Source organism: Mesoplodon mirus (genome assembly GCF_964341445.2).
Source record: "Mesoplodon mirus genome assembly, chromosome: 14".
NCBI classification, from domain to species: domain Eukaryota; kingdom Metazoa; phylum Chordata; class Mammalia; order Artiodactyla; family Ziphiidae; genus Mesoplodon; species Mesoplodon mirus.
In genome coordinates, this window is record NC_138990.1 from 65,767,947 (window position 1) to 65,784,292 (window position 16,346).

The 16,346-nt window shown below is 37.5% G+C and overlaps 1 protein-coding gene across 39 annotated transcripts in view; it reads right to left on the minus strand.

Moving 5' to 3' along the window:
- Window positions 1-1,195: 1,195 nt before the first annotated feature.
- NRXN1 (neurexin 1) overlaps window positions 1,196-16,346 on the minus strand; it is a gene marked incomplete at both ends in the record, with an annotated part of 1,125,847 nt that continues 1,110,696 nt past the window's right edge. For all 39 annotated transcript variants that reach the window (XM_082643223.1, XM_082643222.1, XM_082643212.1 and 36 more), the window contains one exon: window positions 1,196-1,503. In XM_082643223.1, coding sequence (XP_082499349.1) covers window positions 1,196-1,503 — 308 coding nt within the window. The remainder of the gene's footprint in view (window positions 1,504-16,346) is intronic.

The following is a 16,346-nucleotide window of genomic DNA, read 5'->3' on the forward strand; positions in this document are numbered from 1 at the left end:
TATGTGGGAAATGTGAGTACTTGGGGGAGCAAAGAAGATTATATGTATATAGTTTACCTTCTAAATCACACCTTTCATACAAATACTAAAACTTAACTGCAACAGAATGAAGGCTGTACATGTAAGGAAAAAAAAGTAGCTGAGTCTTTTTATATACATTCATACATATCTTCCTTAGAATAAACACTACATTGTAATTTTTTTTTTAAAAAAGTAAGTAATTGTGGCAATTTATAATGGTGGCAAAAAAAGAAAACCCTGAAATAATTATTGATCTGATGTCATAAAACTCCCTATAGTTAGCAACACTTATAACATCGAATTTACCAAAAATGGCTGAAGAGCAGAGATATATTTTGCATTTTCTATACAACAGGCTATAAAACGTCACTTATCACAGTCCAGAAAGCACACAGAGATGGATTTTATATAAACACATGTAATAACATATTAAGCGTGCACGGAAATTTCCCAAGGATTGCATCTATACCCTCTTGTTTTTTTTCTTTCTGTTTTGAAATTTTAGTGTGAAAATGTGCCTTATCTTTCACATTGTTTAAAATAAGGCCTCCATACTTTGTTTTTTTGCCCTCACAACCAGAAGGGGGCTTTTTGAATGTGTTCCTACACAAGTCTTCAAAAAAGCCAGCACTTCGTTTCAAGTGCAAGTTCCAGCCACTGCTCCAGTTGTGCCAGGTGACGGACTCTGAAAAGGTTTGCAGGTCGAGTCACTCAAAATGACAGTCTTCTCTGGCAATCAGACTAACTGACTTCTCGGGAAAGTGCTAGCACTTTGGCTAAATCCGGGATCATAGGTAGCTTCTTTTTCTGTGTTGTGTTTTGTGTTGTTTTTGTGTTGTGCCTCCCGATGTTGTAATACTCCTTTGCTTTATGAATGCGTGTGATCACCACTGTCTTTTAGAAATGTTCCAGCAACATAAAGACAGGCAGAGTAAATTAAAACACTGTGGATGTTAGGGAATTTATTGACCTCTGCTTTTTTTTTTTTTTTCTTTTTTGGAGAAACAAGAGCATGAGATACTTGTTTTTATTTTTTAAAAACAGTCTTTCCTTCCTGATTGCATTCCCTGTCTTCTTTTTTATGTGCTTCATAAAAAGGAAAGTAAATAAGTTTATATTATGTCTCAGATAAAATGAAGACTATTTCTATACAAGGGTCCTTCAGATCTTGGGATCAGACGTAATACTCTTTATCCTTGTTTTTCTTGTTTTTGTTGGCGCTTTTCGCACTGCTGGGTTGTTTCTCCTTTACTACAGCCCCATTGGACTGTGCTGAGTTACTGATGTAGTTTCGACTCTCATCCACGTGGTATGAGCCTTCATCCCGGTTTCTGTATTTGTACATGGCGTAGAGGAGGATGAGGATGCACAGGGCGGCAGCGGCTACGATCCCCACAACCATGCCCGTGGTGCTGCTGGACTCCCGAATCACTTCTGCTGAGCCTGGGTATGGCTCTCTCCCGCCTGCCCGGGTTGGGTTGGCTGTAGGAAAGAGGGCGGAAGAAAAACACCAAGTGATTATGGAGTTTCCTGAATGCCAGAGAGTTACATTTACCGTCTATTTCCAGGCCTAATGGAATAGCATCAACTGCTCTAGGAAAAGGATACTGTTGCTAAGTGTAGCAATTCCTATTCCTCTTGGTCACTAAAAACTAGGGACTGTGAATCAAAGCACTGCGACAGAGATCTGTTGCCATCTTTTCTTTTTCACAGATCGATTTTGTTAACAGGTTCTTCTAAGTGTAGCTCCAAATAAGCTCCATGTAGTTCTAAAGGGCCATGTTGATGTGTTAGGTGAAAAACAATAAACCCAACATGGAGGATAAAATCATAACATTATAATGACTCTACCCTATAATATTAGAGATTATCATTTTAAGAATCGAATTGATGTTGATACAAAACGCTTACGGTTCACTCTAGACTGGAACAAGATAGCTAAATTTAGGATTACTTCAGAAATTGTATTGCCTCCTATTGCAATGAATACAGTGTTGAACAAAAAGATAATCCAGGCACTTTTAATAGTCTAATTGCCTACTTTTAAAAGTGTTATTTTAGTCACAATTTTACAAACTAAAACAACTAATTTTCTTTCCTGTTGGAGGTTTATTTGTTAACATCAGTATGTGTGTATGTTATTCATTCACTGGCAGTGGTTGAGTGATCACCGAAACTAAATTTGAGAGGAGAAAGTAAGAAAATATTTTTAAATACTTTAAAGACCATCTAGACTGGTTTTGAGTCAAAATTCAGTACCTAGTAGATGATCATAAATAAAGGACTGGCTGCCCCACTTTTATTTAACTGACAAACCCTCATTCAATCTTTCCAAAGTATAAAGTTCTTCCTTGGGTACAAGAAATGGATCACGGGGGCATTACTATTTTCTCCAAGGCCTAGTCGGGCACTGAAACTGACCACAGGTGGGGAGAAAAGTCCTGGGATTTAGTTTATAGATAGCAGGAGGGGAGAGCGGCTCTCTTCCACTACGTAATAAATTTATTATTATTATTATTTAAAAGAAAAGGAGCTGTAGAGAGATAAGATTCTATCCCATCTCTGATCACAGGTTATTTTTCTCTAAGGATTGTGTTTTCTCTCTTTCTCTGAATCTCCATCCTCTCCCTTGTCTTACAGAAAAAAGATAACTTTTCAGATGTAATGAATTAAAAATGCTATAATTTTCAAAATGTTATCCTTTGTAAATTATGCATAATGAACTTAGATAATCTCAAGATTGCATAAATAGTGTGTGTATGTGGAAGGTGTGTGTGTGTGTATATATACACACACCAGAAACTGAACAGTTCAAAAAAGTTAAAATGGTACTTTTATTTCACTATCACTAGTAATTTTATATATATATATATATATATATATTTCCCCCCTGCCGATAGGGAGGGGGATTTCTTTTTTATACCCACTAACCCTTAAACTCTTCAACGGTGCTCCGGGTGGCTAAGCAAGAGGCTTTTTTCTTTTTTGGCCGTGCTATGCGGCATGTGGGATTTTAGTTCCCTGAGCAGGGGTTGAACACGTGCCCCCTGCATTGGGAGTGCACAGTCTTAACCACTGGACCACCAGGGAAGTCCCTATTTTTTTATATTTCTACAAAGGTTCCTATTGGTTACTGGGAATCATTTTCCTACCATATAGCACTATGCTGCTTTGTAATTCGATTTTCAAACATCACCAAGATTTCATCTGCCTAAATGTGGGTTTCTTGCCGTCACTTTCCTTTCCTTCCCCAAATAAAGCCTTACAAATATAGTCACTTACAAAGGAATAGCTCTCAAAGCAGCCATTTGTTCTGGAGCTACAAAATGTAGCCCGTGAAACCTTTGTATGCTGAATGTATCCCTGCTTGTTTTACAAAAGCTCATGTAATGTTGTTGGATACAAAAGCCTTGGAGTTGCTTCTGTGGCTAAGGCAGAAGGAGACAAAGACTATAATCCACAGCGTTTGATTACAGGAAATTAATTTCCTCTCAAGAAGAAGAGAACCTACTGCAGGAACTCTGTCACTACCCGACAAACCAAAGGCGGCACTTTCTCTCTCAAATACAGTCATCTTTGCCAAAGTCTGCCAATTAGCTCAGCTGCTAACTTTCACTAAATGCCAACTTTCTACTTGCTCATTTTGTGGGGCATTCTTTTACCATGGTCTCTCAAGAGCTGGAAAAGGGGTTTTATTTAAATATTACCTAAATCATTTCCCCACACCTGATAGAATGCTTTCATTTTAAACACATTTTCATAATTAGCTCACTTTGTCTGTCAGAAAAGAATGGGGAGAATGGAGAAAAAATCCTAATCGTATAGGTAGCTCATGATAGTCAGACTTGAGAGTTTTAATGGAATGTAGGGTTTACATTTTCTAAACTAAGAATATATATGTCGTCTTTTTTCCATTTAGGAATTGGTATTGTAAATGGACCATCTTATCAAAGAATTTTAATTTTATTTTTATCAGCTCAGATAGTTCTGATATGTTTTCACAACTGTAGAAGGAGCACACCAAAACCAAACTGGTGGTAAAATCAGAATGAGATTACAAAGACCAAAGCAAAGCCTCAAACGCTTCCATTTTGCCATAGAGCCATTTGAGAAATGCCTCCTGTTTAAGGAAAATACTTGTCTTTTTTGCAACTCCAGCCAAAAGGTTGCTTTGCGTGCAGGCCTGAAACATCTCTGTAACCCATATATAAACAAAGATTCTAAATATCATAAAACTAGCCTACCAAAAAAACCCTCCACAAACCCAATAATGAAACATTTTATCCCTTTTTTCCCCTGATTCACATTAAAAATTAATAACCACCACAGGTATTATTTTAGGTCTATTTGGAATATGCAATTGCTTCCATATCTGATTATTTAACAATTTTTTTTCTGTTTATGCTTCCAATCTGAAAGCTAAGTGATAATTTTCTTAACTTCTGTACTAAGATCAGAAGTATTTATACACTTAAGGGTTAATGGGACATCTCTCCCAGATGTGCAATAAAAGGCTAGAGAAATGTAAATATTTTCATGAATTATAAATGTGGTTCCCATATTGACTGTCATTAATGGTTTATTTTGATGATCACTGAAAAATCTCTGAGGAATTTCATATTAATTTAAATGTAGATAATAGCATAAATGGCTAAAAAGGCTAAATGCCTTCTTATATAATTTGGTTAATATTTTTTATTAAAAAATACAGTCATCTCTTCATCATTCATGACAATATGAAGAAAGGAATTTAATCAGAAACCTCCATAAGCAATTCTTATATCTCATGGATTTGAGTATTTTGCATTCTCTTTACACTTCCTAGTAAACTAAATCAAGACATTCTAAATAATTTTTAAAAATCTACAAGTGTTTGTTTCTCAGCAGTGCTAAAAAACAAATAAATTAACTAAATGTTACTTTCACTCTGTCTCCCTTTCTTTGTTTTAGCAGTGATGAGAACACTTAAAAAACAGGTAAAAGAGAATATAAGAGAGGTGCTGAAAGAATGGAACAGGTATAAATTAGCAGTAAGTCTCTGAATAGTCAAAAGTTAAGTGATTTGTAAGTAAAGCTAAGCTAATGTAGCCTATTCATCACATGGGGCTCAGAGGTACAAGGAGCCCAGATCAATGGAAAACTTCAATAGGACCGACTGATGATGGGCAAAGAATAAGCAAAGGCATTTGCATGTTATCGGTGTAACTGGAAATGGGCAAGTATTCAGCTCCACCCATACTTTGACTTCAGCCTAGCTGGCTAGCAAAAAAAAAAAAAAAAAAAAGTAGAAAAAAAGTAGAGTAGATGAAATATCCTAAGGGTTTAGGCCTATATACCCTATTTTAATGATTCATAAAATAAAATAAATCATCATGAATTACACATAGTTTATGTGAACACTATAATAATAGATTTTTACTTAATCAAAAATTTCCCATGTAATTCTATCTTCATTTTACTGAAGGATACCAGTCATCACATACCCCTCAGAGAGAAAGATTGGTAGTGGCAGGTCTACTACATGTGGGGAAAGTGCACGTGCACACCTTAATGGCAATATGAAGGCCTTTGATTTTTGCCTAAATGACTCAAAAGCTACTGATAATAGTGGTGAGGACAAAAGGCTGTCACAAGGGTTATAACCTCTTTCATATAAGGCACTTCTCAGCCAAATGGCGATGGAAATATTTCTGGGACTTGTGTACAGATAGTGTTATCTTAAGGACAGATAAAAATTTATTTGAATTCTCTCTCTTTCTATCTCTCTCTCTCTCAAATATCTGGCAAGATCTGATGGTCTCTAATTTTCCATATGGCCTGCTTTGGCCCAGATTTATCAAGAATATTATAAGCTAGCTCTATGAATTTTCTTGTTTTTCATTGTCGAATTATTTCTCTGATTACTTAGAAAGGAATAGTCTCTCAGGTACTAGGACAGTTATTAACATATTTCCACATGATACCCTAAACCAATTTACTCATATCAGGTAATAATTCATTGTAAAGAGTGTACAGTAAGGGTAAAAGACATATTCCAGGGCCTTGTCACATAAAAAGAATAATAAACCCATTTGTTGCTCTGCACAAAAAAGTTAAAAAGTGAAATATTTAAAATTTTAACTTATCCTTAAACTTGCTGAATAGTTATTTTAAAACTACCACCACAGAAAAAGAAATCGTTCTGATGTACATTCTTTCTTTATTTTTGATAGTCCTTGGCACTGTATCTGTGAAAGAACATGATTTCCCCAAATAGGAACTAATTTAGATCCAGTTAAGAAATACCATAGAACAAACATGTTTAAGAGACACACTGGCTATACAACAGAGTGGAGAGGACCACGTGGCAAGTCTTACTTCTTACCAGCTCCTTTGGTCCTTGGTCACCCACGCCATGCTCCTGCCTATTCTTTCTCCTACTTCTTCCCCCTTGCTACCTCTTCTCTGCACCCCTCCCCCTGCTCTTGATATCCCTGTAGGTGGCCCTTGGAGAGCAGAGTTGGTGTGTCCCTCCCCATTTAGCAAAGGAAGAAGGCCAGGCCAGCGGGGGTCAGGACTCTGCCTCTTCGAGTTGGTACATTACTCAGCCGGGTGTTCAATGAGGGACAAAACTTATTGCTAAGTTCCTGATTTCACATCACACTTTAAAATTGTCCCTATGGCGGGCTTCCCTGGTGGCGCAGTGGTTGAGAGTCCGACTACCGATGCAGGGGACGTGGGTTCATGCCCCGGTCCAGGAGGATCCCACATGCCACGGAGCGGCTGGGCCCGTGAGCCATGGCCACTGAGCCTGCGCGTCCGGAGCCTGTGCTCCGCAACGGGAGAGGCCACAACAGAGAGAGGCCCGCATACCGCAAAAAAAAAAAAAAAAAAAAAAATTGTCCTTATGGCAAAAAAAAAAAAGGTCTCAATGTGATTGTTTCATTAGAACACAGCCTTGGTGCTTTATATGGGTCTGCTTTACTTTAAAATTTAACTTTCTAAATTTGTTTAAGAATAAAATTCTATGCTTTATCAAATGTTTTATTACCAATTTCAAAAAACTTTGATTATGAAGCAGGGAAGATGAGGAGCACATTAGGCCGTTCAGCTTTGCACTGGAGCCTCTATTTACCAGTTTGCCACTGTTTGATTGTGTCTGGTCATAACCACAGTCTGTGCACATGGGAGAATAAAGCCCTCATTGACTCAGCAAGATGATTCACAACTGAAGTTCTAAAATAACTCTGCATTTTTGAAAGATAAATTTTTGAATATTAATGAATTTTTCCAAAGTGGCTTCACTGTGCAAGGGAAAGCATCTGACATCCTTTGGTTATTCTTTCTTTCCATTCTGAGATTAGAAACATAGCAATCAAATATTGTTATTCAAAAGCAAACCTGCTCTTGATTTACGTTTTTACATAATGTTTTACACGTGAAACGATGCTTAAAGTCCTAATTCCTGTTACATAAAATGAGGGTTCAGTGAGTGGTGGAACCTTGTATTTCCGATGACGAGTTTACCAAGGCAATAACCATGTCATCAGATGTTCTTTTTATCAAATTGTCACTTTTATGAAACTATTTTGTATACTTGGATGAGCTATTCTTTCACTGCAATCTTATTATATTTATGTTGTTTCCAAACTTAGCTTTGCAGGGTGAGAAGGTTGTTTCCAGGCCATTTGTATTGCTGGTTTTATTTCTTCAATATAGACTGTTAGTGTATAGGGACATCATCAGCCATGACCCTGTCACATCAAGGATGAAGCAAGAGTTTCACTATACACTGATAACAAGGAAAATTCAGCTTTTAAGCTTTAAGAAAAAAAAGAAGTGTAAGAGATTATCAATATTAAGAAATAATAAAGAATAAAATATACCAATGACAAAAAAAATTGGATCTTGAGTTATATATTTCAGACCAGGAGGGGTAGATAAAGGGTCATAAAACATTATACTCAACATATATCATTCTGCTACCCTAAAATTATTAGACCACCTGCCTTACAATAATCCTTTTAAAAAACTATTGGAAAGATGCATTTACTTAATCTTTTTTCTCACTTAAAAGTCTTTGACCAGTCTTTCTGGTTTTACCATAGATTAAACTAAAAGTAATCAATTTAAAATTTGTCTCCACCCCAATGAAGAAAAAGAATTGCCTAAAATGATCCCATTAGATCATAGTTCTGCACTGTGTCTTAATAGATGTGGAAGTCATTATAATTCTAAGCTAGCCTTGAAAATGGTTTCAGATTTATAAGGGAAGATTTGCCTTTTCCAGTACACAGTTTTACTAATACTGTGAAAAGAAAATTGGAATTGTAGGCCCCTGTGGTGTTTGTGAATTGAGATGAGCACAATTATTTTCCCCATCATCAAAAAAGAAAATTATTATTATTTTCATTTTTGTGTTACAATACAACATAGGCCAAAAGAAACAATTATGATGTAATCACTCATAAGAATGCACGTTTAAGTACCACAGTTGCAGGAAAGCAGGTAGGCAGTGATTTATATGATATGCATTCATTTCAACTCACACTGTGGTTTTCTGAGAGGTGATGAATGCCTGAATGTGGATGTTTCAAATCCTTCCCTGCTCACCAGCTCCACCCATGCCCTGCACATTTTGATGTTTGCTACTGCAGGTCAAACAAATGGCTTGAAGGAGGTCATGCCTGATACATCTCAACCCCTACCCAATCAACTGGAGATTCAGAAAGGAGATTCAGATAGAACTTGGAAATCAATAAGCCTTTACTACCTGCCTGGCTGCTGGGACTAACATTTTCCTCTGCTACTATCAAAGCCACCAAGTCACGTGTATGAAGGGAAATGCAGGGGCCACCGCTGTGGGATTGAGAGGACCATTTTCTTCACCAGATATCCAGGTGTTGCATGAGAAGGGGTGCAAAACACAGAATTCAGAGTGTGCCTGGAGGACAGGGAGTACCAACTAGGACGGCTGCTACCTCAGATGGCACCACGTGGAACAGAAAAGGCAATGGACAATCACATCATGTGTGACATTGATGACACTGAAAATAGACAGAGGAATACACATTCTCCCTCATCTCTGAGGAAGCCATAAGATCACGGCTATGTGTCCACAGCTTAGTCATCTACAAGCTTCATAGACTTTTTACATGGTCATTGTGCCCATAAGGTCTTATTAGAATCCTTGAAATTGTCATGGTGTTTACTAAAGTAACAATGTGACTACTGTTCTCACAGCTCTTCATGGTCTGGCCGCAGCTACCTACTCAAGTTTGTCTTCCATTTCTCTCAAAGAAAGTGACAGTCATAATTTTATTGCCATCTCCCAGTTCCCATACACCAATAAAAGTTCTACCTTCATGCCTGACTCATATGCCCTTTTTTTTTTCTAGCCTGGCTGAATATTACTTATTTCTCAAGACTTAGCTTAAATACTCCATCTTTTGTGATGTTTTTGCTAAGAATATTCACTCCTGCTGTCAATCAATTATATGGTGAGCTATAGTTATGTTCCAGGGACTATACTAGGTCCTGGGGGTAGAGGAGTTAACCAAACACACTTGACGTCTGCCCTCATGGACCCTGAAATATAATGAGGGAAAGAGACATACAACAAAAATCACACAGTTAGGCTTAAACCAATAACCGGAACATGTGTAATGAAGGAAAATGGTAAGTACCATGCAGGAGTAGAACAGAGGTTTCTGATTTAGACTGGGGAGTCAGATAGACCTTTCTGAGCTTGTAACATTTATGCTGAGACGTGGAAAATCAGTGGAGAGTAGGCCAGTGAAAAGTGGGCAGAAGAATCTTCTAATCAGTAGGAACCACATGTGGAATGACTTTGAGGAAGAAAGGAGTTTGCTTTTCAGGAACTAAACGAATGCCAGAGTGGTGGCAGCATATTGAGTTTTGGGGGAAAGTGAGAAGAAATTTGAAGGTGGACCTGAAACTTACAGAGATCATAGTCCATGGAATGAAGCCATATATCAAAAGATAATCACATTTGACTCCATAAATAATAACAATTTTACGTGGAAAAAGGTGTCACTAACAGAGTGAAAATGCAGAAGAGAAAGGAGAGGAGAAACATCTGTAGTACATACGACAAACCAAGAGTTAACACCTATAAAATCTACAAAGCATGTATCAATTGCTATAGAAAAAGGCAAAAACCCACTAGAAAAATGGACAAAAATACAGACAAGCAAGTGGAGAATAGAAGATCTATATGGGTGATAAATGTAGGACAAGATGCTCAATTTCACTAGAATGGAAGTCAAAATAAAATAAGGAGGGTTTTTCTTTTTTTTTTTTTTGGCCAGCAATATTGGAGGAATAAAGTAGAATTAAAGAAATAGTGACAATTTGGTTAGAACATGTGCTTGGGAAACAGACAGTTGTGCTGGTGAGAATATGAATTCCTCAATAATTTTTAGAAAGTAATCTAGTAACATCTATCAAAATTTAAAAGGATTAAATTGCAGCTGGCTGATGGGAGCATGTGAGTTCATTATACAATGCCTTCCAATTTATTATATGTTTGAAATTTACAATAGTAAAGTTAAAAAATACACAAATATTTTAATCAAGCAATCTCAGTTTGAGAATATAGTCTAAAGAATTAAATACACCAGCATGCAGATATATAAATACAGGATGCTTGTTATCACATTTTGAGGAGAAAAGAAAAAAGGACAACTTAAATGCTTGTTAACAGGGTTATGGTTGAATAAATTATTCAGCCATAATTGCATAATTTATTGGACACCCTTAATTACGGTACACTTATAGCCTAGAATTTTAACAGAGTTAAAAATAGGAATTACAGAAAATTCTGTTGACCTAAAAGATGTCCATACTACATTAGAAAGTAGAAAACCAAATTTAATTCATAGAGTGTGCTTCTATTTTTCTATGGCAAGAGAGAAAAACAACCCTATATTTATATATGTTCATAGGAACATGGTGAAAGATGCATGCCAAGCTGTTATCATTGGTTAATGAATGGAGATGGGAAAAAAGGAAAAAATAAAATCAAGTAGAAAAAATTAATATAAAAATTTCAAAAAATATGTATTGAGTAACAACAATTTACCAGGTACCACATAAGGTGTTCATACCAAAATACATAAGACAGCCATGGGTTCCACCTTCTTAGAACTTTCAGTATATTTGAAATAAAACAGAAAATATAAGAAAACAAACAGGACAATTTTAAATTAAAAAAATTCAATAACACAAGAAGGCACAAAAATTGGATGCTAAGAAAATAATGAGGGAGAGGCTTTACACAGGTCATCAGCAAAGGGCAGTCTCAGTAGAAGTTATTTGGAATGAGCCTTAAAGGAGGAGAAGGATCCATGCCTTCCAGTGTGAACCCTGGAAAGCCATCAAGGATTTCTCAAGAAGGAAGATATGAGATAGGATGGCCTGAAGCTGGCAAGAACAGAATCAAGAAGACATATGGGAGAATCTGGAGAAAATCCATCTTTATCCCAATCTTCTCTCAACCACACATTACATCAACCATTTTAGTACGGATCCTATACTATTGTGAAATCTTACTTACATGTTTCATTTCTATTGGGTTGTTTCTTCTCTTCCAGACTAGACTGCTAGTCCTTTGATAGTGTCCCGTGACTCTATTTCTCTTTTCCACCAATTCCCTCACCTCCAAACATCTAATGAAGGCTGAACACATGAGCTGAAAAATGTATGTTTTCTGACTGATTAGAGGAAGAGATTTTTGTAAGTTCATAAATTTTCAGGAGTGGACTGGGGTGGATATAGCCATTAAGAAAATGTCAGAGATCTTTGATTTCAAAGTTTTGAGTAAAGGTAATAAACAAGTGGGTAAAACATTGATGGTAATTACGTACATCTTTATAAAATACTTTTACTTCAATACTTTCCTAACTCCCACCTCCTATAATATCTTCAATAAAAGAAGTAAAGATGGTATTTATTTAATTAAGCCAGAAAGCACCTCTCTGCTTAAGTGAATTCGGATCAATGTGTATCAACGTAAGTATTGTATCTGCATTTACTTTCCCTATGCCTCCAAGTATAGGCTGCTTAATTCCAGTGACTAAGCACTAAGTTATTTAAAGTCCACCAAGTTAGCAGTCTTCAGTTTGATTTGTTTGGGTGCCTTACTTATATTGACCTTATCTGATACCCCCAACACTACAAATAGTTGAGAGCTAATTTGGAGCTCTTTTCTCAAATTCAGCAGAGCAGTTGCAGAAGTTTCTAGGGTATTTTTTTATTCCTGTTGCTATTAGAGTGAGAAAGTCGAAAAGGGCCTCATCAGTCAGGTCAAACTTTCCAAAACTGTCAAGTAGAAGAAAGGCCATATAGGCAATAATTGAGAAAGTCAGTTTCAAAGCTGGGAAGTGTGGAGATTCTACATGTGTTTTTCATCAAAATGTACCACATTTCAGAAAATGCAAGAGGAGCTATATTTTGAAATGGAGATGTTACTCTCCGTTATTGATTTCTAGTCAACTAAACTCTTTGATAGCAAAATAGCTTCTTTTTCTGGGAGGTGATTGACTAAAACACCCAGAAATACATACACCCAGAAGTCACTTTTCTTAAGATGTATTTTACTTTTTTACATATAGAAAGTTGAACAGTCGCTCTTTACACAAACCAGGGGATTCATTCCAAGGAATCCTCAAGACTGGAACCAAGAATTTGAGGGGAACCTGGTTTATAGTAAGACAAAGGTGCCACTATGATTATGGCTGGAGTAATGAGGAGTGTGTATGTGAGTGTGTGTACATGCATGTGCGCATGTGAATACTGCTGCGTTCCTTCCAACTCTCTGACAGAAGTTGCTACAGTCACCTTTATTTTCTCATAATTTATAGGTAAAATCAGGCTTCTGCAGAGCTCCAGGGAAGATTTCATAATACCTTGGGATTAACTTACTTAAATGTATTGCATTATTAAAACCCCCTTTGTTAACTTCCTCCCAAATGGTACATGGATTTACCCTTAGTAGATATAATATCATGTGACTTAACTGTCATCTGATGCTCAACATGGCTACTACGCCTTCTGACTCACTGCAAGGCTGAAAATTTTTTCTTATTTTATTTAGTTAGTAACTGTTACCTTTACTGAATTATTATTATATTGTAGGCTCTGGGCTGTGCACTTTACACACATTATTTAACTTTTTCCTCATAACAACTCTGTAGTTGTTATCATGACTTTACAGGAAAGGAAACTGAGTCTCAAAGAGGTTATGCTATGTATGCTTCCCAATTGGCACAGCCAGAACTCAAACTCAGGTGTGTCTGTGGCTATTACAGTTTCATACATTTAACATGTTGGCACTTATGACTGTAAAACAATTTGTTAGTATTGCCAAATTTTCCTTTCCCTGTAGAACTGAACCCTTTAGGTTTCTCTTCTAAGCAGCTGTCCATTTCCACCTCTTCCAGCCACATTCCACCACACCTGCCATCTAGCTGTCCTTTCCAGTAAAAGGAGTTTGCATTCCCACAGAATCTTAGGAAAGCATAGCAAAGTGGTAAAAAAGAATTTTTTTAGATTCTAGTCCAGGCACTGGCCCTAACTTACTGAGTGACCCTTAGCAAGTCATTATCCTCTACTCACATTCTTTCATCAGAGACATAATGATGATACATTATTTACCTCCCAGAGTCACTGTGAGGATCCCACCAGGTGGATAAATGTGCCAGTGCTCTGAGAAGGATAAAGTGCTATGTAAAAAACAACGAGGGTCCAGTTATATTTCCTGTGTCTTCCTCACAAAAGGTATTGAATCGGCAGCCTTCCCAACAATGAGACAACTCTGCGATACGCACAGCACACCATGGCTCAATCAGTTGTGGCAGTGATCACCACAGACGTTATCTCCAAGGGGATCTCTGTATTCAGGGACTCCTCTTTCATGAATGGAGGCCCTGTCAATTCAGGTGGCAAAACAACCATTTATACTATGAGGCCTGTGGTTTCAGGCCATTAATTGTTAAGCTACATGTGGAGCTTGTTTCTGTTTATCTGTGAAACATTCTAAAACATTCTATCTTTATGGATCAGTGCTCTCTGGCTCCCGTGGTTGGAGTGAATTAAATTTCTCCTTCTTTCAGAATTTTATTATGAGATTTTATGTTTTTAGGTATTAAGAAATCAATCATCTAAGACCACTCTTTGGTAATACCTGACAGAAGGGCTTATTATCATGGAAATAACAATGCTTTTGATTACATTTCAGGGTTTCTTTCTAAAATTGTTAGGTCATTTCTTCTTGGCCTCCTTCCTTCCCTGATCTGGAATTCCATGTTCTACTCTGGATGAAATCCACAGCAGAGTCTCTGTAGCAGAGTTGGATGCTGGGTCCTAGGGGCACTGCCTCTTGCCCAGAGTTTCTGTATAGTGTTTATGTAAGTGCCGGTCATTCTGGGTAACAGGGCAGCATGCGGTTTTCCTGATTTGAAACTGGGTCTCCTCACTTTGGGTGATCATCTTTGTATCCCTGTCGTGAAGCTATTGTTGTCTCAGTTTTCTTTTGTTGGGGAAAGTCACATTCTTTTTGGTGAAAGTGCAATAGCTCAGGTGAAAGATTAGACAGCTTCCCCACTGAGCCCATTAGAAGGAGGTATGTCCAGCTTAGAACTGGGAAACACAGAAGAAAAGCCATCCATCATTGGGGGAGGGGGTGTGGCGGCTCTGCCTGGTTAAGTCATGCAGCCCAGAGCGTTCCGAGTATTTTAGAAGGCAGAGCAAGCAGATTATAATAGCACGCAGGAAAGCGAATCATTTCTTCTCTCAAAAGCTCTGTGGGGGCAGCGACCTGCATTGTTTTCCTCCAAAACTAAGCATAGCAGATGACATGTGCCCTCTTCCCATCCTAGCAACCTACATTCATCCAACTGAAGCACTGCTCTTGTCTTACTAGTTTCATAGTGGCTACTGAGAAAAGTTTGATGCTGCTAGAATTCAGAAAGAGTTTAAAAAGCTTTCTACTGTAGATGCTAAAGGGCCAATTACTAACATTTCCCCTTCTTGCCTGTGGCTACAGGTTTATTTCCACTTATAACATGGTTGACTCCTCAGTTAATTTGCTGGTACTACTAATAAAAGCTAAGTCATACTATCAAAGTTTCTAGGTGGCAGACTCAACACTAAGGGCTTTACATGGATTGTCTCTTTCAGCATCCCAACATCATGAGTATTTAACATCATTCATGTCATTTTGCAGATGTAAAAAGTCAAGTACACAGAGGTTCAATGTTTTGGTTCTGATGACACAGCAAGTGGCTGAACTGGGATGTGAACTCAGTCTGCTTTCCAAAGTCTGGTCAATGAAATGTAAGATTTTAGTATGCTCAGAGAGGTGGTGACATTGCTCCTTCTCTTTCTACTAATTTTTTAAATTTAATTGATGGCTTCTGGCTGTACTGGCATCTTTAATGCATCCTTTTTTTAACCTGGTAATTTCATAAAGTACTCTTGTCTTTCTTGTTACCAATGCCAGGCTTCTTATAATACTGAGGGTGGGTAAGGAGCTACTAATGATGAAAGTGATCTGACCAACAAGTCAGATGACATGAGATGAGACCTGCAGACTAAAGTCTATCGTAGCATTTGCTGGCACGTGAACCAACAAAGAAAGCGTACTGGCTCTTCACAGGGGCCGCATGCCCTGTAGTGCAGTATTCAGAATACGCTGCTTTACCTCTGATACCATCTGAGGAAATGTAATTAATAAATACCAAGAAAACTCCACAGGAAACCAATTTCATTATCAACGCAGATATTGGACGCAAATTACAAGAAAACATGGTTTCACTCTTCCTGCATTTCATGTTTCCATAAGAAGTAGACTTACCCTTTATTTTTCTAAAGCTATGCCGCATTTCTTCCTTCAATGTTGGTGAATATTTCAAAGCACGGCAGTGTATCTCATTGTCTCCTTCCAAAGCTCAACAGGACACGTCACGCTTTAGGAAGGCTCTTATGGTATTTTAGCATTTTCTAATAAGGACTTGTGAAAGGTTATTAATGTTTTAAGGCTGGATACATGTAGGCTGCCTAGAAATTTATGGTATACACATGACTGAGTAGATTTTTTCTGTTACTTACTGTAGGACGGTTCTGCATTAGCAGTCATGCACTTTTTGCAAACTTTCTTTTCTTTTTTAATTTTTTTTGGCCACACTGTGTGGCATGTGGGATCTTAGTTCCCCGACCAGGGATCTAACCCATGCCCCGTGAAGTGGAAGAGCGGAGTCTTAACCACTGGACTGCCAAGGAAGCCCCTGTGGACTTTCAGGTAAATGCTTTATCTAACTCAGCAA